A 23,429-nucleotide genomic window follows, 5' to 3' on the forward strand; every position below is an offset into this window, starting at 1 on the left:
ATTGACTTCATACAGCTTTGAAATTTTACTATGCAGAAGAAATAGGCTGCTTGCCCTTAATTTTGTTAATAGTTTACATTTAACACAGTACTGTACTGTATTTGCTTTTTTTTTGTCTCTGCTGTTGCCTGATTGCGTACCTCCAGTTCCAAATGAGGTGTGTAGTTGTGTGTGTGTGTGTTCATAACGTCGAGGTTCTACTGTATATCTATACTACCTGTACATTTACCCCCCCCCCCCCGAAAAAAAGTGTAGTGCTTGTTATATGACAGCAATACGGATATCGTAGCTTTCATTACAACACTGCCAAATATCTATCAAGAGCATTTTAAATTAGCAAAGTCAGTCAAAACGTTAACTGTTAAAATGAATTTATTTACCATAAGGGTGGCATTGCATGGTGTATTGCCACCCTCACTGCCGCACTGCTGCTGGTGGCACGGTTGGGCTGAGCTCCTGGAGCCCGCGGCTCTGGAGCCCGCCTGCACAGATAGGGAGCCCTGACTGATGTGAGCCCCCCCAGGCAGAGACTGCACCCCATGCACCAACCCCACTCAGGGACTGCCCCATAGCCTCTCCCTAGACTGCCCCTAATCACCCAACCTTCCTAGGACTGTCCCGCCAGCATCCAGACCCTCCCCGCAACACTGTCCAGGGCAGAATGACGCCCCCCACCCCCAGGGACTTCTGCCTCCAACATCCAGTCCCCCACCCAGGGACTGCCCCCCAGCACCTGCCTCAGCACCTAGTCCCCTAAGGACTGCCCCCTCCACCACTCACCCCCTCCCATCCAGGGACTGTGCCCTAGTATCTAGCCCCCCCTCCAGGGACTGCCCCCGACCTAGAGTCTGTTCTCCATATACCAGTGGCATCCCCCCCCCCCCCGTGGCCCTAGATCCTTGCCCCTGCTGGTCTTCTACCTCTGCTGCACACAGCTCAGTGGTGCAGCCTGCCCTGCCTGCCTGCTGCTGAGATCTTAGTCCCGGGGAGCCTGTTCCAGCCAGGGTCACTGAACCCGGGATCCTGTGGGGAGCACTGATCACCCTGGCCTCCTGCTAATGCTGCTGGGTCTGATCCTGGGAAGGGGGGGCGCTGACACTGGGTCCAATCCTGCCCCGCCCCATTTTTGCACCCCCTGCTGGCTCTGTGGCACAAGCGGCCCGTAGGCAACAGGTTGAGAACGAATGCTTTAGAGTCTAGGTGTGTCATTACCGTACTTGCCTAAGCAGTGCCTCATTATCTACACGACTATTTCTATCAGTGCTAGGGGGGCAGGCAGGGTATTTACGGTACACACTGCCATACGGGGTGTGCAGCGTAGACAGACCCGAAGAATGGAAGGATTGTGAGACTCTGTCCTGACACAGGTAAGAACAAGAGACCTAGCATTGGAGAGGGGGTGCAGTCAGAGAGACCAGCTAGCCCTGTAACTATGATAACGATGGATTAATGATTCTCAATTCCGTGACACCTTAGAGATCAGGGTCTGCATCTTGCCGAACCCTCCTTGAGTTGACAACACTAGCTTTTCTTGTAACTCAGCTCCTAGTGAACAAACCTCAGAGGGAATGAGGAAGCTTTGCTTTAAATGTATTGTGAACTTGCATGCCTAGAGACCTGGAGAGGCCCCTGGAGATGATGCTATGGTAAGTGTGTCATTTAAGAATAGCAATCATCACTGCCAATACCTTTGTGAACAGGCTAGTGAGTGGAGAACAGATACATGGATATGCAGTGATAGTGTCAATTTTAATTGGTTGGCCAAAAAATTGATGATTATTGGGTTGGATCTGAATACACAGATGATAAGCAGCGGCTCTAATATAACACTTCTCATCAAGATAAGCTTCTGCTAGGTACATCAGTATCTGCTGGGGACATATATAGGATAGTGCAAGCCAGTCTCCATCCTGAATTTCATCTTCATCAACCTTTTCTGGCTTTTGAGAAATCAGATGGCCAAGACCCCCTCCCCAGATTTTTTTTGTTACGATGAAGAATATGGAGTAGAGCCCTGAGCATCTTTTGTTGTGAGAGACAAGCTCAACTGCTGCTATTTCTAGGCGATAAGAAAGCTTCTTCAATCTGGCTGAGTACTTGTCAACTCCCAAGGTTGGAGACAGAATGACAAAGGGGATGTGGAGGATCTCTAGACAGCGAATGCTGCACTGCTGTCTAAAATTGACTGGCACCAACTGTCTGAGAAACGGGGTATCCTGCCAGCAAGGCCTATTTCTGGGTGGAGGCAGGCCAGATACAGACATTTTGACTTTTTGGAATAGGAGGAGGAAGTGTACAGCTGCAAATATTCCACAGGATTGTGCAACACCTTTATGTGTATTTCATTTCTCTGAAAAGGTCAAGCAATGTACAATATTTTCATTTTCAAAATACTTATATTTTTTAATTCTACATAAATATTCTATTACTGATTTGGAATCTAAGCAATTTTTATTTTTTCACGTTTTATAAAGCCTTACAAATCACCTTCAAGGTAAAATTCAATGTTTTAAAAAATATCTACATCTGACAGCTATGCTGGGTAATGTACAGTACCTAAAACTATTTTATTCCTTTTGGGCTGTCACAGTTTAGAACAGCTGCTAAACAACTTATATTTCAACAATTTCTTTTGATAGCATAGATATTACATTTCAGTTCTTGGAAAACTATCATTAGCCATAAAATTCAGTTTTTAGTATATCAATTTAATAGTTGTATAAGAACATCTGTTCATTTGTTTTAACTGCAGCTTAGCAATATGATCTATATATCTTTGCCGTTCAGAAGGGGTTTTTTTGAACCTCATTAAAGCCAAAAATAGGTGGGCATCTTTTAAATGAAGCTGAAAATCAGACTAAAACATGCAAAATTATGGAAAATTTAAAGTCACAAAAAACATGTTACAAGTAAAATATTACATACATTTACTAGGTAACATACTTAAATGCTATACTGCTTTATAGAACAGAAAGTGTATTCCAAAAATGAAAGATATAAAATATGCCTTCTGGTGGTGCTGTTGCTATAGAATACATCAAGGGACAAAGAGGTTATATAAAATTACTCAGCATTTAGAACAAAAAGGCTTACCTTTTGGGGAAGAGCTGTTGATAATTTTTGTGGAAAAATAAGAATAGACTTAATGGGGGAATATGATTTGCAAAAACAATATCAATGTAATAGAGAGGAAAAGATGTTAATACTTTAAATCAACAGAAGGAGACTACCTAGAAATGAAGTAATCTCTCAAGGTTAATCATGGCTAGGGACAATTTTTCAGATTGTCCTTAATTTTATAAAGTATAATGTACAGATTAGTTCTAATTTGTTTCCTATACATTGTGCAGATGAACCCTGCTGATGTGTACTAATGGAAGAGGGATGCAGGTACACTGTAGCTTTTCTGTGGTTTGCACATAAATATAATTTTTATTAAGGTCCTGATTGTTAGCATCTGCAGCTCCCCCTGTCTCTTTGGGTAACGAAAATCAATCCCTCTGTAAATATGAACTAGCTTTTAGTTATACAGATTCTGAACTTCAACACAGAATGGAAGCTGAAGAAATGAAGGCCTTTATTCATGTAGGGTGACATTCACCTGTAGCCATACAGCAGAACAGTGCAAGGAAGAGAGAACAGTCTGCAAACGCTTTCTGCTCACTTCACAAGGGGGCGCCACGTGGACTCCAAATAGGCTGAATTTTGATCTGCCAGTTCCCCTGCGTGACCACGGAGTAGCACACGTATACTGCACACTTGAGTTCTGCTTAATGTCTGGATTCAGTGAAAACTCTGTCCAGTAGCTAAGTGACATTAGTTCATAGATTAATTGATGTTAAAGCTGTTAGATCATCTAGCCTGACCTCTTGCATATACTGCCATTACATTTCACCCCGTTACCCCTGTACTGAGCCCAATAACTTGTGTTTGACCAAAGCATCTTTCAGGCTGGCATCCAGTCTTGATCTGGAGCTATAAAGAGATTAACCTTGTTCCAATGGTGAATCAGCCTCACTGTTAAGAATGTGCCTTATTTCTCATTCGAATTTGTCTGAGTTCAGCTTCCCCCCACTGGTTGCTATGCCTTTCTCGCCTAGACTGAAGAGCTTTTAGTACCTTGTATTTGCTCCCTGTGAAGATACTTATACATTGTAATCAGGTCACTTCTCAATCTTCTTTTTGATAAACTAAACAGACTGATCCTAAGTCTCTTGCTGTAAGGCATTTCCTCTAACTCTGGAATAATTTTTGTGGCTCTTTTCTGCACCCTCTCCAATTTTTCAACACCCTGTTTAGGATGTGGACACCAGAGTTATATGCAATGTTTTAATATTTGTCTCACCAATGCCATCCACAGAGGTAAAATCACTTCCTGCTTCTACTCACCATTCCACTGTTAATACACCCCAGGACCACATTAGCCCTTTCTGCCACAGCATTGCATTGGGAACTCATGTTCAACTGTTTGCCCACTATGATCCCTAAATCCTTTTCAGAGCTGCTGCTTTCCAAGATACAGCACCCCCATCCTGCAGGGATGGCCTGCATTCTTTGTTCCTAGACTGCATTTGGTTGTATTAAAACACATTTTGTTTGTGCTGAGCTTGTCAACAGGTCTAAATCACTCTGACTGACTTCCCTGTCCCTCATCATTATTCTCCACGCCACCAATCTTTGTGTCTTCAGCAGTGATTTTATATTTACTTCCAGATCATTGATACAAATGTTGAATAGCATGGGGCCTAGAACTGATCCCTGCATCATTTGATAATTTCGTGATGACAACTACTTTTTGAGACCAGTTTTTAAATCAATTTAAAATGTGCTTTATTGATACTGTATAGTGCTAATTTGTTAATGAAAATGTCATATGGTACTAAATCAAATGCTGTACAAAATCCTAAGTATATTAATTACCGCTACAAAACTACCTTTAGCAACCAACCATGTAGTTTCATTGGGCCGCTGGCAGACTAGGTGTCAGCTCATGCCAAAGCCCCAGGCCTCATGGAATGTTTACAAATGATGGCTGGAAGCCAGGCCAATTCACTTATTAGCATAAACCAAAGTGATTGTTAAATGGATAAGAGTGTATTTGGTGTTTAAACTCCATGAAAACTAACGGGATGTTACTTGCATTGTTTTCACTTACCTGTATCCTCATTAGAATGTAGTAGCAAACATTTACATTATGTATACCACTGTAATTAAATAACCCATCGAACGAGAAAGAAGCCTTGTGGAAGTCAAACAAAAAACTTTAACAGAAAAGCGCTAATTTCAAAGCAAGTGCTGATTGTGTGTGATAACTGGAGGTCAAAGACTCTAAAAGCATTCCTCATTCTCCATCATCAACGGAAGAGCCAACGTGGGCGGGGACCCTGTCAGATTGTTTTCTGTGAGAAGAAGCTATAAGTAGGGATTCAGGGAAAGATCCTTCATCTCTGGACTGTTTGGATTCTAACAGGGTGGAATAACTGAACAAAGAGTTATTCTGGGCAGCCCTGAGAGACTTTTGGAAAACTGGCAGATTACTACATCTCTGCTGCCATTTGGAATTACAGACTGTGACTCACCTGTACATATACTTTGCCTGCTTTGATCTCCCAATAACTCTCATTTCCTCTTCTTAGCAAAGAAACCTTTAGTTAGTTCACTATATAATTGGCTACTACCGTTGTCTTTGGTGTCAAATCTAAGGTACCAATGAATCTGGGGCAAATGACTAGTCTTTGGGTCTGGGAGCAACCAAAAGGTGATGTGATTTTTGCTGTAAGTGACCATCATCACTCAGTCCAGGTGGCAAGATAGATTGGAAAGTCCAAGGGGATTGTTTGTGACTCCATGGTAAGACTGGTACAGTGATCCAGGAGTTCTCACTTGTTACCGGGTTGGTGAAATCTAATTATAGAACATGCCACCAATTTGGGGTATCTGTGACAGTGTGCCCTGCCAGGGATTTTAAATGGCCTATTACCTGGATTATCCTGCTTGCCCTTTGGAATATTGGCACAACATTAGCACTCTTCCAGCCTTCTGGTATTTCTCCAGTATTCCAAGATTTCTTAAAAATTAACACCAGCAGGCCAGAGATCTCTTCAGCAAACTCTTTTAGGTCTATTGGTGCAAGCTATCCAGACCTTATGTTTTAAAAATGTTTATCCCTAGTTGTGCTGTTTAACATCCTCCTTAGTTACGAATGGACTGCAAAGTAATTCATCATCCTCATGTGATACAAGTACATTATCCTTCTTTCCAAATACATAAGTATATAACAGTTAATGATTTCTGACTAGTTTCTAGTAGATGTAAGTCCACACTCCAAAAGCTAGGATCACAATTGGCACCACATGGCACCCTGGCAGCTAGCTCAGAAAAGACAACAATCATTGAATGAATGGGCATGGATATAAACTACCGCGTTATTGCTACAGGATGTTCCCCTAGGCTCAGGCTGAGGTATGTTGTTAGGGCAGTGTAAGGAAGGGGCTGGATGGGTATACGAAGACTTTCAATTTCTAGTGATACAAGGTGGGTGATGTAATTTCTTTTATTGGACCAATGTCTGTTGGCGAGACACAAGCTTTCAAGCCGCACAGAGCTCTTCCTTCAGCTGTGGCTCGAAAGCTTGTCTCTTTCACCAAGAGACGTTGGTTCAATAAAAGATATGACCTCGCACCACTTATCTCGCTAACATCCTGGGACTGACACGGCTACAGCAACACTGCATAACATATCTAGTGATGTCCAGCTGTCATTTTTCAGAAACATTACATTCACTTTCTAAATTAAAACAAAACAAAAAACCTCCACTACAATCTAACAACCTTAAAACCCCACTGCCCAGTTTGCAGAGAGTAGAGCAGATGACTACACAAAGCTGCACGGATAAGACTCCCAAATTCATTACTTGGGTCTTGCATGCTTCAGGTGTTTGAAATATTATTCTTAATTGAATTTAGTCTTCATTTAGAAACCTTGAAAAATCTGTCTGTGCCAAAGTTCAATACATTTCCTTATAGGTTTGATTTACGTAGACAGAGATGGCTACAAAAGATTATTCTGAATAACTACAGCTATATCTAATTAAAATTTTAAATGACTAAACACTTTTTTAACTGAAGACATTAGTCTGAAACGTTCAGAAGATCATCAAAGTAGTGGGATCAAAGAACACTCTTTGCATTTAAACCATGCTTTGCTAAATATTGGAAAAGTACATTTTATAGTAAGTTTTCTCTCTTTTAATCGTGTAATACATGTAAAACCAAACTTGAGATGTCTAAATAACCGTATCAATTTCCTGATAATTACTCAAAAATTAATGAGTTTTATATGTTCTTCATTTACCTGAAACCTGCTGGTCCAATCCTGCAGACTTACTCATACAAGCAGTTCCATTCAGCTCAATGGGACTGCTCGTGTGAATAGGCACTTAAGGATCAGGCTCTTTCCATGGGTCTAATCAAGTGAATACTTAGAAAAATATATGTTGGACTTGGGATGCAAGGAAGTGCACAGCGTCAGCGTGTTACGAACAATTAGAGGAAAGCTACGTCTATCTGCCCTCCCCCCAAATACTAGTTCCTAAATCAGACTTTGATTAAGACAGTAACAAATGTATCAATACATTTCTGTTCACTTGAAAACTCTACTTTCTAGTTCACCACAAAGCTATAATGCAGCATTGATCATTCATTATGGAAGACTGCTACAATGACTCTGCATTCTGGCAAATCCCAGTCCATGTATATGCCCCTTGTGGTTGCTGGTAGATACATAAATTAGAGCATTACTCAGGTCTCAATAACTTATGGTGGGGGACTGGTCCCAGTGCACCTAATGCAAGACTGGGCCCGCACCTGAGGGTTGTTCTGCGTTATTTCTTATCCACAGGGCATTTTCAATGTTTATTATGGTTTCATCAACTAGTACCTTGCCACAAAAAGTAGGACTGTGCTAATAAAATCTGTGGATGACACAAAGTTGGGAGGTATTGCCAATATGGAGGACGACTGGAATATCATATAAAAAGATGGGGATGACCTTGAAACCTGGAGTAATAGAAATGAGATGAAATTTAATAGTGGAAGATACAAGGTCATGCACTTAAGAGACTAATAACAAGAATTTTGCTACAAGCTGGGGATTTACTAATTGAAAATGACAGAGGAGGAGAAAGACCTGTGTGTATTGATTGATCACAGGATGACTATAAGCCACCAATGTGATAAGCACATGAAAAAGGCTAATGCAATCTTAGGATGCATCAGGTGAGGTATTTCCAGTAGAGACAGGGAAGTGTTAGTACCATTATACAAGGCACTGGTGAGACCTCATCTGGAATACTGTGTGCAGTTCTGGTCTCCTGTGTTTAAGAAAGATGAATTCTAACAGGAACAGGTGCAGGGAAGGGCCACTAAGATGATCAAATGAATGGAAAACCTTCCTTATGAGAGGAGAGTTTGGCCTGTTTAGACTGACCAAAAGAAGGCTGAGGGGAGATATGATTGCTCTCTGTAAATACATCAGAGGGATAAATACCAGGGAGGGAGAGGAGTTATTAAAGTTAAATGCCAATGTGGACACAAGAACAAATGGATATAAACTGGCCATCAACAAGTTTAGGCTTGAAATTAGATGAAGGTTTCTAACCATCAGAGAAGCGAAGCTCTGGAACAGCCTTCCCAGGGGAGCAGTGCAGGTAAAAAACCTAAGTGGCTTCAAGACTGAGCTTGATAAGTTTATGGAGGGGAAGGTACGATGAAACGGCCTGTAGCCATTCTGCGACTGCTAGTAGCAAATATCCCCAATGGCTGGTGATGGGACATTAGATGGGGAGGGCTATGAGTTACTACAGAAAATTCTTTCCCATGTGTCTGGCTGTTGGGTCTTGCCGAAATGTTCAGGGTCCAACTGACTGCAACTGACTACAATATTTGGGGTTGGGAAGGAATTTTCCTCCAGATTGGCAGAGATCCTGGAGGATTTTCGCTTTCCTCTCCAGCATGGGGAACAGGTCTCTTGCAGATTTAAACTAGTGTAAATGGTGGATTCCCTGTAACTCGAAGTCTTTAAACCATGATTTGAGGACTTCAGTAACTCAGCCAGAGGTTAGAGGTCTATTACAGGAGTGGGTGGGTGGGGTTCTCTGGCCTGCAATGTGCAGGAGGTCAGACTAAAATCAGTGGTTCTCAACTTTTTTTATCATTGTGGGCCGCATACCTGCATATTGCTGGGTGGCGGGGCAACCCGGACCCCACTGCGCCGAGCAGCCAGGAACACATGCGGGTCACAATGTGTTATCTGGGCCACAGGGGCTGGGTGGCAGGGCAGTGGCAGTCCAAACCGTGACCCTGGACTCCAGACACCCGCCAACAGGGCCGGCAGGCTGCCTGCCCCAGACCCCCTACCCTGTGGGGCCAGTCAGCCCAGAGCCCCAGACCCCCACCGCATGGGGCCAGCTGGCTGCCCTGGATCCTGGAGCTTGCAGGACCAGGCGGCAGCACCAGATCCCGGAGCCGGACGGGAACCCTGGACCCCAGATCCCCACTGTGCGGGGCTGGGTGGCAGCCCTGGACTCCCAACCCCAGGGGGCCATTGGGCCGGCCTTTAGCACACAGCTGAGCTGGGTTGCAGCTGGGTGCTAATTGGGCTGCATGCGGCCCACAGACTGCGAACTGCTGGACTGGTCATGGGGATGGTCCCTTCTGGCCTTAAAGTCTATGAGTCTATTAAGGAAAAACTAGAAGTGTTTAGATAAGTGGACTAAGAAGTTGTCTAACTTTATGGTAGCTTCTGTAAGTATCTTTGTATGATTGCTGAAATGTTGTTCTGTGACTACACAAATGATGTCCTGTCCTTTAAACATCTCATTGCTGAGTGGTTAGATTGTGCCATCAGAAAAATATAATTGTTTGCCATTGTTCAAGATGCAAGCCAGCTGTTGGCTGGTATATTTGGGTCTGACTTCTGAAACCAGTTTTGAATTTAAGAACCCATATTGCACATCTGCAGGTTGTTCCCACTATCATGGCATGCTGCAAAGGCTATTTATTTTCTCAGGCTTTGGAGAGAGATGGGTTTATTTTTTGTGGGGGAGGGTGCTGGTGTGTTGGCTGCTGGTTCATTTTCATGATTTTTTTTTATAATGGGTGCCAAAAGCACGTAAAGTATGAGAGAGATACCATTGTATTGATACCCACGGGGATTTTAATTAAGAAAGTCTACTGTACCTCAAAATTGGTGAATACTTTTACTGAACATTCATGTAAACGTTTTTAGAGCACTCTAAGATCGGTTTAAACTTACTGGTGGGAGACAAGAGTTCCAGGTTGTTGTGTCATCACTGCTTGTACTGATGCTGACATTGCAGCTGTCAATCTGAGATGCACTCAGTCCATGTGAGATCCCATTATCCTCTAGCTCTTCGTTTTGTTGTCTCTTCATACTAGCCAACATCTGTAGCTCAGATGCACTCAATCTGCTTGGCTGGTAGTTCCTCCAGTCATACTCCTATCAAATAAAATTGCACATGCAACTCTTAATAATCTAGAATGGATAATGGAAGAGAATACATGAACAAAACAGATCGTTTGGATACGCATCAAATATTTTTTCAAGAAGAAGCTAACCTAGAAGGAGAAAAGCAAAATATTTATTAGACCGGGTTAATGAACAGACTCCTGGTTCCACTCTGAAGATCAAGCATAAATACTTCCACAGATTCATAGATAAGAAGCAACATAAAAACAAATACTGCTATGGAGGGTAGTTTGAATCAACAGTGCGTGGTGAATCTGCTGTTCCTCATATAGACTACAATAAGGTTTAGACAAAAAAAAATCAAGATATCTAAAATGTCCATATTCCAATCTTAACTTGGACTCAACCACACTTTTACCATGATGTCATAAAGGTCACAAAAATGAAAATGTATGTCGTTTGACAGAAACCATAGCAAGCACAGGGTTTTTATGACAGATCTGGATTCTGGAAAGATATATTTATTGGCCACTTGGTAGCATAAAGTGACATTTATTTTAAAATGTACATTTTAGTTCATCATGTTTTTAATGACTTAAAAGAGGTTGGTTCATAGGATTTCTAAAAAGCTGCAAACATCCATTAGCTATTGTGTGGCCTGCACTACATTCATGAGGCTGACCTGTGGCACACGTGGAAATCTCTGATAGAAATGTGAAAGCTCACCATTACCTGTGTTGAAATAGGCTTTTCAGAGAAAACTAAGGTTTCTGTATGTGAATACCACCTAGCACTTTGCAGGTGTTATTTGTACATAAATAATAATGATAATAATAACAATAGGCAAAGAGACACATATCAAAGATTTGTCATTGACTTACTAGCTGTTTTTGAAAAAGTTGAGGGGGCAGCAAGTTTAAATGTTCCAGCTTACAGAGCTTTTTTCAAGAATGAACTACCAGAAAATAACTAGTTGTCAACTCAACAAGATCTTGATGTTCTGAAATATATTTGGTCTTGTATATTCCAGCTTTTTGCCATTGTGATTTTTAGAGTTGAGTGCATTTTGCTGGGCATAATTTGGGGCACTGTGACTCCATCAATGGTATGAGAGCACTGTAGGATTTTTTTTAAACTGTTATAATATGGAAAGTTTGAGCTAATGCAACAGTCAGGCTCAAAAATTGTAAGATTAGCTTAATTAGATGAGGTTTTAAAAAAATAATAAATGGTTCTCTTTATTTGCCTCTAGTTTTTGAGCCTGACTGCTGCATAGAATCCAAAAATTACAAAAGATTTAGCTCAGACTTTCCATATTATAATAGTAAAACAGTGATCACCCTTAAAAATGTTTCGTTTGCCAACGGAGACATAATTTCTTCACTGTAATTAAAATAGGAAACAACATTATCTTGGACACCCTTGGGTGTTGACTCTTTAATGGTGTTGACTCTTTAATGGTGACCACAATGCTATGTACCTACTGTCTCTGAAACTGAATATTAAAGTAATAGCATTCTAGAAACGGAGTTAAAAGTAAGGTCATGTTTGCTGTGTGATCATTTTGTAAAAAAAAGGGTTTGTCCCCTGTGTCCTTCACCCAAACTTCCCTTACCCCTGTTGTTGTGCAGTGTGCTGCATGCTGTGTAGTTGTGCTTCAGTACACAGGGCCATATCCCAGCACTAATTTTTATGAGGAAGTGGTGTACTATCCCCATAATCCTGCAGTGTCTGGCTCAGAGCTAATTGATCCTGAGAACAATAAAATCTAGAATGGAAGGGGAGCAGAGGGACAATAATGCTGTTCCTGTCAACAACCCTGTATTCCGTAAAGGACTCTTTTTCAGAGGTACTGGTAAGCATCCAAGACAGAGGAATGCACCACATGGAGCTCTAAATCATTCTCTTTGTTGAGTGATATGTAATCATCTCTAGGGAAAGTGATCTGTTTTACAGTTGGGTGCATGTGAAAAGCTAAGCAGTATGGGTACAAATCTAGGAGATCCAATTTCCCTTTCTTTCTTGATCTCTTTAAAGAGAGGGGAAGTTGCTGACAGTGTGCAAAATCTTTTGAAACTTGTATATCTCAGGCGTCTGCAGAGCCCAGTAACTGAGCCCATATCATCTTTTAATAAATCAGGACCATAGATGTTTACAGAAATGTTTAAAAGCAAATGTGAAGCTTATTGAAGGTGCCAGTTTGATGGCACTGGAGGCTGATATGTCTCTCAGTACAACAAACACAATATAAGTGTCAAGGCAAGTTTCCTTGCACTGCCTCACCAGTGTGCCTCAAATCCAGCCTGATGGGACTGCCTGTCATGTGAGAGGTTACCAGAACATCACTGGTGAAATTACTAGTAAGGATGACAGCAATTGTTACTTCTGGTGTTAAGATCTGTTCACAGGAACTGCACTACAATTACTAAATCACACTGTGGTGCAGGCACTGAAGTGGGTTGCAGCACTATGCCATATTGTAGGAATTTAAAGTACCTGAAATCTTCGCCTTTATTTTGGATTCACTTTTTAAGTAAAAATTTTTCAGTCACTTTTGAAGCTCCAACAAACAGCTCTTTAAAAAATCAAAGGAAAACCCACCTTTGAATGAAATGAAAGCTTCAGAAGTCCCCATTAGTTCTTAGATTTCCTCTTTTGGGAAGCAGGTATCCCTCCAGCCTCATTTAAAAAGCCAAAGATCCTGCCCCAAAAAGCATTTCAAAGACTTTGATCTAGAGTTTTTCAGCTTTTTGATTCTTCAAGTGCACGTATACACACATTTTGCAGTTTTTCTGAAACACACAACAACCAAATAAGCCCTGTCCATTTTCCTAAGTTTATAGTCAATTATATAATTTTGGCCTTCTTTGTGTCTTCCACCTATGCTCCTCTTATTGTATTTATTGCCTTTTTTCCCATATCTATTTACCCACCACCTCTGCTAGCCTTTTGTCTTGTGTTGGACGACCGTGATTTGCTTCATTTGTATACAATTTATCAACGTTTATACAGAGTGTTTGTTTTTAGAGTGTCTTATATTGTAAAGCACCTGGAGTAGCTTTTGCAGTTGGGAAAGGCAGCTTTAGTAATAAATTTATGTTAATCTATTTTAAAAAGTGTAAATTTTGTATTAAAATGTTTTTTTCAGTCCAAGCCTCTTTCATCACTGTCAAAAAGTGCTTGACACTCTGATCCAAAGGAGATTTGCATCAAAATAGCAGAATCAATTTAAACAATTTTTGAAAGGGGGAAAAGAAATGTGCCTGCAACCTGACAACCAGCAAGCCAAGTTTCAGTCTGAAGTGATCTGAGATGGTCAAGATATTACTGCAATACAGGGTTTATAATGGAAGGGCACTAGGGGATGACATCTAATTCTAAAGCCTTACTGCTAAAAATTCTCCATTTTTTATCACACATCTCAAGCCCTTTGCCATATTCCTCTGTAGAGAACACGTCTTTGGATTAACAGATTTTCCTACAAAATAGTTTTAAACACTGGGACACTATTTTCTGACACAGCCAGCCAGGTAGTCTTGCCAAGTCTTCCATGGTCCATAAGGTTTTACATCATTGCAGAATCTGTGGAATCCAGGAGTCAGGGATGTGAACATGCAAGATTACTGTTATCACTTGAGGCTAAATGTGATCTACAAGAATTCCCTTGTTAAGTCCAATGTGGAAAAGTAATGGGACTTAAACAATCTTCTCTATGTTCAGAATAGTCAGATGTCTCAAACATTTATGGTTAACCGGTGACTTTTAGGAAATCAGTGCAGAACTAGCTATATTTCATAGAATCATAGAATCTCAGGGTTGGAAGGGACCTCAGGAGGTCATCTAGTCCAACCCCCTGCTCAAAGCAGGACCAAACCCAACTAAATCATCCCAGCCAGGGCTTTGTCAAGCCTGACCTTAAAAACCTCTAAGGAAGGAGATTCCACCACCTCCCTAGGTAACCCATTCCAGTTCTTCACCACCCTCCTAGTGAAAAAGTTTTTCCTAATGTCCAACCTAAACCTCCCCCTCTGCAACTTGAGACCATTATTCCTTGTTCTGTCATCTTCTACCACTGAGAACAGTCTAGATCCATCCTCTTTGGAACCCCCTTTCAGGTAGTTGAAAGCAGCTATCAAATCCCCCCTCATTCTTCTCTTCTGCAGGCTAAACAATCTCAGTTCCCTCAGCCTCTCCTCGTAAGTCATGTGCTCCAGCCCCCTAATCATTTTTGTTGCCCTCTGCTGGACTCTCTCCAATTTATCCACATCCTTCTTGTAGTGTGGGGCCCAAAACTGGACACAGTACTCCAAATGAGGCCTCACCAGTGCTGAACGGGGAGATTACTTTGGTTTCATACTATTGCACAGAAGTTGAATCAATTTTCTCTATACTTCTCTGATGAACTGGATAAGATCTCCTACCTGAGGAGATGATACTCACCCAGGGCTGGATTTAGGGGCAGGTGACCCACACAACCTATTTTTGTTGTTAGTGACAAAAGGGAAATAGAATGTTTGAAGTAATATGTTTCATGTATTCCGTATGTGGATTCATTTTTTGCTAACCTCCTAGAACGTTCTGGACCTTTATAGAATCTCATGGAGCCTTCCAGACTTTGAGCACTACATTTTCCTTGAACTTCCTGGAATGTTGCCAGCCATTCCCTCCTGGGTATATATGGGGCGGGGCATTGCCAGTCAGTGAGATATAAATACAGATTTACAGATCCTAGAGTGCAAATTTATCATCTTATATGACAGGGATAAGTCAGGCATATACATTGTGCATGTAAAGCATGAAAAGTCATGAAATAGGCTACAAATGCAATAAAAATAAGGTATCCAAAAGGTTAACGAATGGAGAGGGGGCTGCCAAAGACGCTCCTTGCCTGTGGCGCTATTTGGTCTAGGGCTGGCCCTCTACTCACCTTTGTGAACTAGCTTTACCTGGACACATTTTAATCCAGGAATTTTTGCATCCGACAGTCTTTCTAATCTATTTTTAAAGGCATCCATTCTTGTGATTTCTGGGTAACAACTGTCCCAAACATGGTATTTTGAGCTTTAATCCTGCAATAGCACAAGCCAGATTCTCTAGACCCTTACAGAATATAATACATATGCAACAATCTGAACATCAAGACACCAGCAAAAAAACCTGCTTTTCTGTCGATTTTCCCACTGATGAACTTTTTGTTTTATATCACTTGATAATTTTATAGGAACTTCCACCATGTTTGACAATCCTTTTATGTAGTGACTGACTGGCATGGAGTTATTCAGATGTCATGAACTCATGAAACACCTGCAGTCTCTTTCAGAGCACAAATAATATAATGTTCACTTCCCTCCCCCTTTAATTAAGGGGAAACTGCTATTTGTCCTTCATTTGCCTCTTTGCTTAAGTCTACACAGAAAGAGCTTACACTGGAATCTTTTGATAAGAATTCAAAACACGCAGCACAGTTTTGTCTTTTGAATCTTATTGTGTTTATCTGAAAATATCAAGGTGTTGGTTTCCCTACCCAGTAACACACTTATTTTTCAGGCAAATAACACGTTTAGAGAAGAGAGGACTGGTCCATTCTCTCTCTCCTTTATCCTTCCCTATAATAACCTCTTTATTATTAAATTTAAAAAAGTTGGGGGAAAATTATTTTGCTGCTTCAGATGCCTACCACATAATGCTCTGATAGGATTCATCATTTCTTAGTTGATTTTCAAAGAGAGAATTTGAAAATTGAATTTGAAATGAAGTTCACTTTGTATTTTATAAGGCATTTTTGATGTACACCTATTTTTGCTATGCATCTACATTTTTCTAAACTGAATACTTCAGTTAGTAATTAAAAGTTTATCTTGTGTTTCTGTATATCCTCTCCTTATGATATGAAACATTTATTAAGTTCCTAAACTTTTGCTGGATTATCAAAACCTGTTATTTAAAGGCATTTTTTCAGTTTAAAGATGTATGTAATGACATTTGCATTGTACTAGGTTCATGTGATTTATTCAGTATTATTTGAATGCAGTTATACGTGCGGAAAAGTTTAATTACCAGCTATCTACATGGTTTCAATATTACCCAGAGGGCTGTACTTCTTTCTTCATTAAAAAATATTTGAATATAATAATAGAGAACTCTATTAAAACACGAATAAAACATTGCAAGCCACCAGGTCCTTAAAGTTTACAAAGTAGTTTTCAAATCAATTTCATTAAGAGTTGCTTAACCATTTTTACCCGCGCTCTGTATGAGGTGAACAGAAGAGACTGTTTCTGTGTAAACTCCCATTTTGACATGAAACTACCTGTGTCATAAAGCTACTTCACTGCCTTTTGGATGCTCAGCACACTGAAACATGTGTCAACATGGACTATATAAAGACCAGTGACCAATGACAATCATATGAAAATGGGACTGTCCACTTACACTTAGCAATGTCTCCCTTCCAGTACGTTTTGTTGAAACTCAATGGAAGCCCAGGTTTTCTGTGTATTCAGTGTAAAAACATTCCTAGCTCTAGGACTGTTTGTGTTCTGACTTTAAAATAACGTACAGAAAAGCCAATTTCAAATCATCTCTCATCTCAAATCATGCCAAATCAGCCTAATTTCCTTCTCTGACAGGGTTACTTGCTTAGGTGATAAGGGGAAGCAGTAGACATGATACATCTTGATTTTAGAGATGCAACTATCGTTTAAAAAACTACCTGTTTAAACTATAAAAATTATATCGGTTAACCGTTTAATCGTTAACAAGCTCACAATCTACCCCTGGCTTGGGGGTGGGGTAGCCCCCTGCTGTCTCTCCTCAGAGGTGCAGTACAGTGGGCTGGGGGATTCTTTGCGTGTGCATGGCTGGGCGTGCTCTGATCTCACCCCTTGCTCTCCCAGTTACTAGGCACAGCCTAGTGCAGCTAGTTCGGCGGATCGCTGCCGGGAGACCAGTGGTGCCAGGGCATAGCCAAGTGATCCGGCAGATCCAGTGGATCCTGGGCAGACCAACTGCTGCAGCCAGCTGCAAGAGAAGCAGAGCCGGGGTGTGGGGGGCTGCTGGGCTGCTCCAAGTGGTGTCCTCTCAGCTGGGCACAGGCTGATCCAGCGAGAGCACTGCAAGCTCCAGTGCCTCCCGGGTATTGCTGCAGAGTTTTTAATGTGCACATTAGGTATTACATCACAACATTATTTTACCAATCTGATTTAATCATTAACAGTGAGACTAATACTTATCGGTTAACATTTAACATTTTACATCCCTACTTGATTTAGTTAGGCTTTTAATACAGTCCCACATAACATGCTCATAAGCAAACTAGGGATATGTGGACTACATGAAATTACTATAAGGTGGATACACAACTAGTTAAAACAGTGTAGTCAAAGAATAATCATCAATGGTTTGCTGTCAAACTGGGAGGACGTATCTAGTGGGGTCCTTCCATCCTGGGTCTGGAACTATTCAATTAATTAATGACTTGGATAGTGGAGTGGAGAGTATGCATATAAAATTTGCAGATGACACCAAGTTGGGAGGGGTTGCAAGCACTTTGGAGGGCAGGATTAGAATTCAAAACAACCTTGACATATTAGAGGATTGGTCTGAGATCATAATGATGAAACTCAAAGACAAATGCAAAGTACTACACTTAGAAAGGAAAAATCAACTGCACAACTACAAAAGGGGGAACAACTGGCTAGGTAACTGTACTGCTAAAAAGGATTTTTAGGGTATAGTGGTTCAGAAATTGAATAGGTGTCAACAACGTGATGCAGTTGTGAAAAAGGCTAATATAATTCTGAGGTGTATTAATAGGAGTGTTGTATGTAAGATACGGGAGATTATTGTCCTGCTCTGCTCAGCACTGGTGAGGCTTCAGCTGGAGTAAAGTGTCCAATTCTGGGTGCTACACCTTAGGAAAGCTGTGGTGTGGATAATCTGAAGAGAGTCCAGAGGAGAGCAACAAAGGTTTAGAAAACCTGATCTACAAGAAAAGATTAAACATTCCCAGGTTTTTTTGTCTTGAGAAAAGAAGAATACAGGGGAGCTAATAACAGTCTGCACATATGTTATGGGCTGTCATAAAGAGGGCGGTTTCATCACACGTGTGCTGCAAAGAGCCGCAGGAGACACATTAAAGAGTCACTTGTGGCTCATGAGCCTCTGTCTGAGTATCACTGCCATAGACCTCCCCCAAAATAACTCCTAGAGCATCCAATTTCATCCCAAAGATTCATTACTCTCACTGTTAAAAATGTACGCCTTACATGGTGATCAATTGTCTCCCTGCCCGCGGGCTTAATCTGAAGCAAGGAAGATATCAATGAGAGATTAGGTAAACTTCTAACTATAGGTGTATTTAAGCTCTGCAACAGGCTTTCAAGGGAGGCTGCGGAATTCTTATCACTGTAGGTTTTTAAGAACAAGTTGGACAAACATGTTATCAGGAATGGTCTAGGTTTACGTGGTCCTGCCTCAGGGCTGTGGGAGGACTTGATGACCTCTTGAGGTCCCTTCCAGTGCTCCATTTCTGTGATTCTCTATTAGCTTTAGAATGCCTGGAATGATCTATATTTTTATAATACTCTAATATCAGGAAAAATATAAGATTTTATTTGTTAATGGAGCCTGTTTTCTAATGGTAAAACAAGGCAATACTGAAAGCGAATCAGCATCTTTTCAGTTTTGGGACACAATGTGGAACAGTAGTCCCACAAAGAGAAGCAGCAGAGGACTACCAAATAAAGACTTCTGAGTAGAAAAACTATATTCAAACTTTGATGAAATACTACACACGTAAGTCTGTCAGAACCACTGCCTATCATGCTGATGAGTATTGTCTCATTGTGCTCCCCGCTTCTGTCTGTATCCATCTGGTGTCTCTTGTCTTATACCTGGAATGTATGATCCTGGGGGAGCAACCAGCTTTTTGTTCTCTGTTTTACAACACCTAGCACAATGGGGTCCTGCTCCATGACTATAGCTCTTAGGAGCTACAGTAATGCAAATAAAAATAAATAATAGTAAGTCTGTCAGATCTGCTATACATATATTTTGTGGCAATAAAAAAACATCATCTTAGCCATCCATGTACCACCCCATCCATCTTGCCAACACTTATGCATGTTAGTAACTTTACACACAGAAGTACTCTCATTAAGGGTCTAAGCATTCTGTTTGAAATTGTAACCAAACATCTGAGAGCTAAGGAAAAATGACAGCTCTTCCCTTCCATGTTTAAAAACTAACCAATTCAGCCAACAAAAAACACGTATGTACTTTTTTAAGCTGCAGAAATTAACTTGTTTCATGGGGCACTGAGAATTTGAAAAAACCTTCCTGGTGGGAAGAAATTTTCAGTTAAATAAGAACAGTCTCACAAGATTCCTCAGTTTGCCCCAATGTGCTGTGTGGACCTACACAACTTTCTCCTACTTACCACTCTGACTCTCAGCTGCAGCAAGAAGGTATTGGGGCGGAAGGACAATTAGCAGAGTTTTTTCATTCTCCACCCCCGATGTAGCTGTCCTGTTTTTTCAGTTGTTTCTCTTTTTAGCCACGATTTCTCTTTCACTGCACTTGAAGTGCCCAGTGACTACATGTGCTCATTGTCTGAGCGCTACCATTTTTAATTGTCACATTGAGTTCACCTTACAGAGGATCAGGACCATGAAAGAGGAAGTAACCATGGTTCTTCAAGACATGTCTCCCTTTGGCTGCTCCAAGGTAGGTGTGCTTGCATCCCTGCACTACTGAAGGGAGAACTTTGGTAGCAGTGTCTGTTAGGCCCACACATGTGCTGTCTCTCCTTGTGTCCCGCCATGAGGCTAGCCAGCGGGCGTGGGCTAACCCCCCTCAGTTCCTTCTCTACCGCAGTCACAGACAAGAACTCTGAAGTAGAGGGGAGGAGAGTGGCTTGTGAAGCACCCATAGCGACACACATCGTTACTGCACAAGGTGAGTAGCTTCCTCTTCTTCTTTGAGTAGTGTCCCTATAGGTGCTCCACTGTAGGTGACTCCCAAGTGGTATCCCCACTGGAGGCCTGGGGCTTCAGAGTCCGGTCAGTTACAGATGACAATACTGTGGAGCCACAGATGGCATGAGAGGCGGAGTCCCCAGTGATTGCATACTCTTCTGTGAAGGGATGGAATAATGCCCAAGTCACCATTCTATAGGTTTCTGAGATAGAGCCATTCCTGAGGAAGGTGACTGATGTGGAGCTCGACCTTCGGGAGTGTGCATATACCAGCTGGAGATGTCATGTTCTGAACCTGATAACATTGATTGAAAACCCTGATAACAGATTGAAAGCTCTGATCTGGATCTGGCCTGCCCTCCCCTGCTCTACTGTGTAGTAATACCTCTTGTACCTCCTCCAAGCAGGAGCTTTCTATGTGTTGGAACCACAAAGGAGCCAAGCCTTGAGGCGGAGAATCCCCAGGTTGGGATGTAGAGTACATCCTTCATTCTGCGAGAGGAGGTATGGACTACTTTGGAGAGAGATCAGTGGGCACATCGCGAGTTGTGACAGGTAATGGTACCAAGTCTATTTTGGCAAATAAGAACAATCAGTATGACATGTTCTCCTTCTCTTTTTATTTTTAATAGGACTTTCGACAGTAGGGGAAATGTAGGAAAGGCATAGAGAAGATCCCTGTCCCAGGGAAGGAGAGAGTTGTCCAGTGTGTGTTGCCCCATCCCTGCAGAAGGAACTGAGGGGGGTTAGCCCATGTGCTAGCATCGTGGCGAGACCTAACTGCTACCAACGTTCTCCGATCAGCAGCACAGGGATGCAAGCACACCTATACTGGAGCACCCAGAGAGCCACTACTCAAAGAAGAATGATGTTTTTTAAATTCTACCACTCTGCAATTTTGATATGAGCTAAAAGAACAAAGAGAGATTTAGGTCTTTTTAAGATTTAGATTCTAGGTTTTATACAACAATTTACTTGTACAGGAGCGTTAGTCATAGAAAGGAATTCACCTCCTTTTAGCATGAAAGCCCTCCGAGTCTGAAACAGAGCAGGTAGCTGTCAAGTAACAGAAGGTAAAGAATCAGACTGGAAATAAGGCGTAAATGTTTAACGATGAGAATAATTAACCGCTGGAACAATTTACCAAGGGGCATGGTGGATTCTTCATCACTGGCAATTTTAAAATCAAGACTGGATGTGTTTCTAAAAAAATCTGCTCTAGAAAATATTTTGGGGAAGTTTTATGTCCTGTGTTTAAACTAGATATCACAATGGTCCCTTCTGGCCCTGGGATCTATGGTACATGGTAGCTTGGGAAAGGACTATAGAAAAAGAATTACAATGATGTACTGGGAAGATATTTTGAAAAAAAAGTCCACGAACTGCATTATATTCCAGAAAAGGCATTACAAAACTTTATATCAATAGCCTATCACTTCAGGGAGTCTGAAAACAATATAGGACAAATAACAGCTATGAACAGACAGATGGATGTAATGGACAAGGCTACTAGCCACGGAGCAAGGGCTAAAACTAAAGCCACTAGTAAGTGATCATGAGCTAATTAACTTATTTGCAAGCAGAATATAGTTCTGACCAGCAATAGACATACTTGGTGAATTAAAAGGAACAATTTCCTGAAGCTGATATCGATAATGAGCAAAAGTGAATGGGTAGAAAATTTTAAACATAAAAATGTGAATGATAAATGGGAGAGGTTTACAAATGCTTTATCAGATACTCCAAAAAATTCATTCCCACAATCATGTGAGGAGATTCCCGATTTTGTTCCTGATATATTTAAGGATTTTTTTGTTATCTTTAAGACTACTGGCCATAGATTTTTCACTGATGCCTTTAGCTCCCCTCATCAATTGTTTGCATTTCCTAACTGCTGATTTGTACTCTATCAACTGCAGCAGTTACATCTGATAGAAGAGTGAGTGAGCTCTGTGCTTGGATAGCCACTGCACCTTATGCTGTGGTTCACAAGGTCAATGTCATCCTGAGGCCCCATCAGCTTCATAACTACAGTGGTCTCGGATTTCCTCCTAGCTCAATGTATTTCCCTCTGTGTCCTTCCCCAGTCCCCAATCCCACCCAGGGGAAACTTGCCTCTATAACCTAGTTGTAAAGAGGGCATTCTGTCTGTACCTGGAAAAGACCAAGCTCTTTAACAAATCCAAGTTATCTGTAGCACAGTGGGTCTCAAACTTTTTTACTGGTGACCCCTTTCACATTGCAAGCCTCTGAGTGCGACTCCCCTAATAAGTTAAACACACTGTTTAATACATTTACCACCATTATAAATGCTGGAGGCAAGCGGGGTTTGGGGTGGAGGTTGACAGCTTGCGACCTCCCATGTAATGACCTTGCAACCCCCTGAGGGGTCCTGACCCCCAGTTTGAGAACCCCTGCTGTAGCATATGGGGATAGATGCCAGGGAGAACTCATTACCAAGCAGAGACTCTCTCACTGGATTCCGAGATGTACAGAACATAGCTAAAATGTAACAAGGAATGAAGTATATCCTGGTTTAAAGACCCATTTCACAAGAGCTTTCGGGGTTAGGGACTGTATTTTTGTTCTGTGTTTTGTTTTGTTTTGTTTGTATAATACCTAGCATAATGACTAGGGGTCTTAGGTAATAAAAATAATAAATAATAACAAGACATCCGTATTTAGCTAGAACTCCTCATCTACCATCTTCCTGGTATAGCACTGCTTGCTAATCTCACACAAAGAGATTCTCAAACAAGAGAGGTTACTTAGCAGAAACTGTTGTTCTTCCAGAGTAATCTCTGTGCATTCATACTACCTGCCCTCCTTCCCCTATAGCTTGGCACACTAGAAGACATTAGGAATTTGCAATTAGGGAGAAGGACTGAGTTGTTTGGGGAGGTGGCACTGCCTTATACCCCATGGGACAATGCCACCCTCCTCCTGAAAGATCTCTTGTGAGCA

General features: G+C 41.4%; 1 protein-coding gene across 7 annotated transcripts in view; it reads right to left on the reverse strand.

The window, feature by feature from the left end:
* Positions 1-23,429, reverse strand: part of CFAP20DC (CFAP20 domain containing) — a 179,921-nt gene that overhangs the window by 38,248 nt on the left and 118,244 nt on the right. For all 7 annotated transcript variants that reach the window (XM_045024975.1, XM_045024972.1, XM_045024973.1 and 4 more), the window contains one exon: positions 10,315-10,518. In XM_045024975.1, coding sequence (XP_044880910.1) covers positions 10,315-10,518 — 204 coding nt within the window. The remainder of the gene's footprint in view (positions 1-10,314; positions 10,519-23,429) is intronic.

This window comes from Mauremys mutica, chromosome 7 (assembly GCF_020497125.1).
Source record: "Mauremys mutica isolate MM-2020 ecotype Southern chromosome 7, ASM2049712v1, whole genome shotgun sequence".
NCBI classification, from domain to species: domain Eukaryota; kingdom Metazoa; phylum Chordata; order Testudines; family Geoemydidae; genus Mauremys; species Mauremys mutica.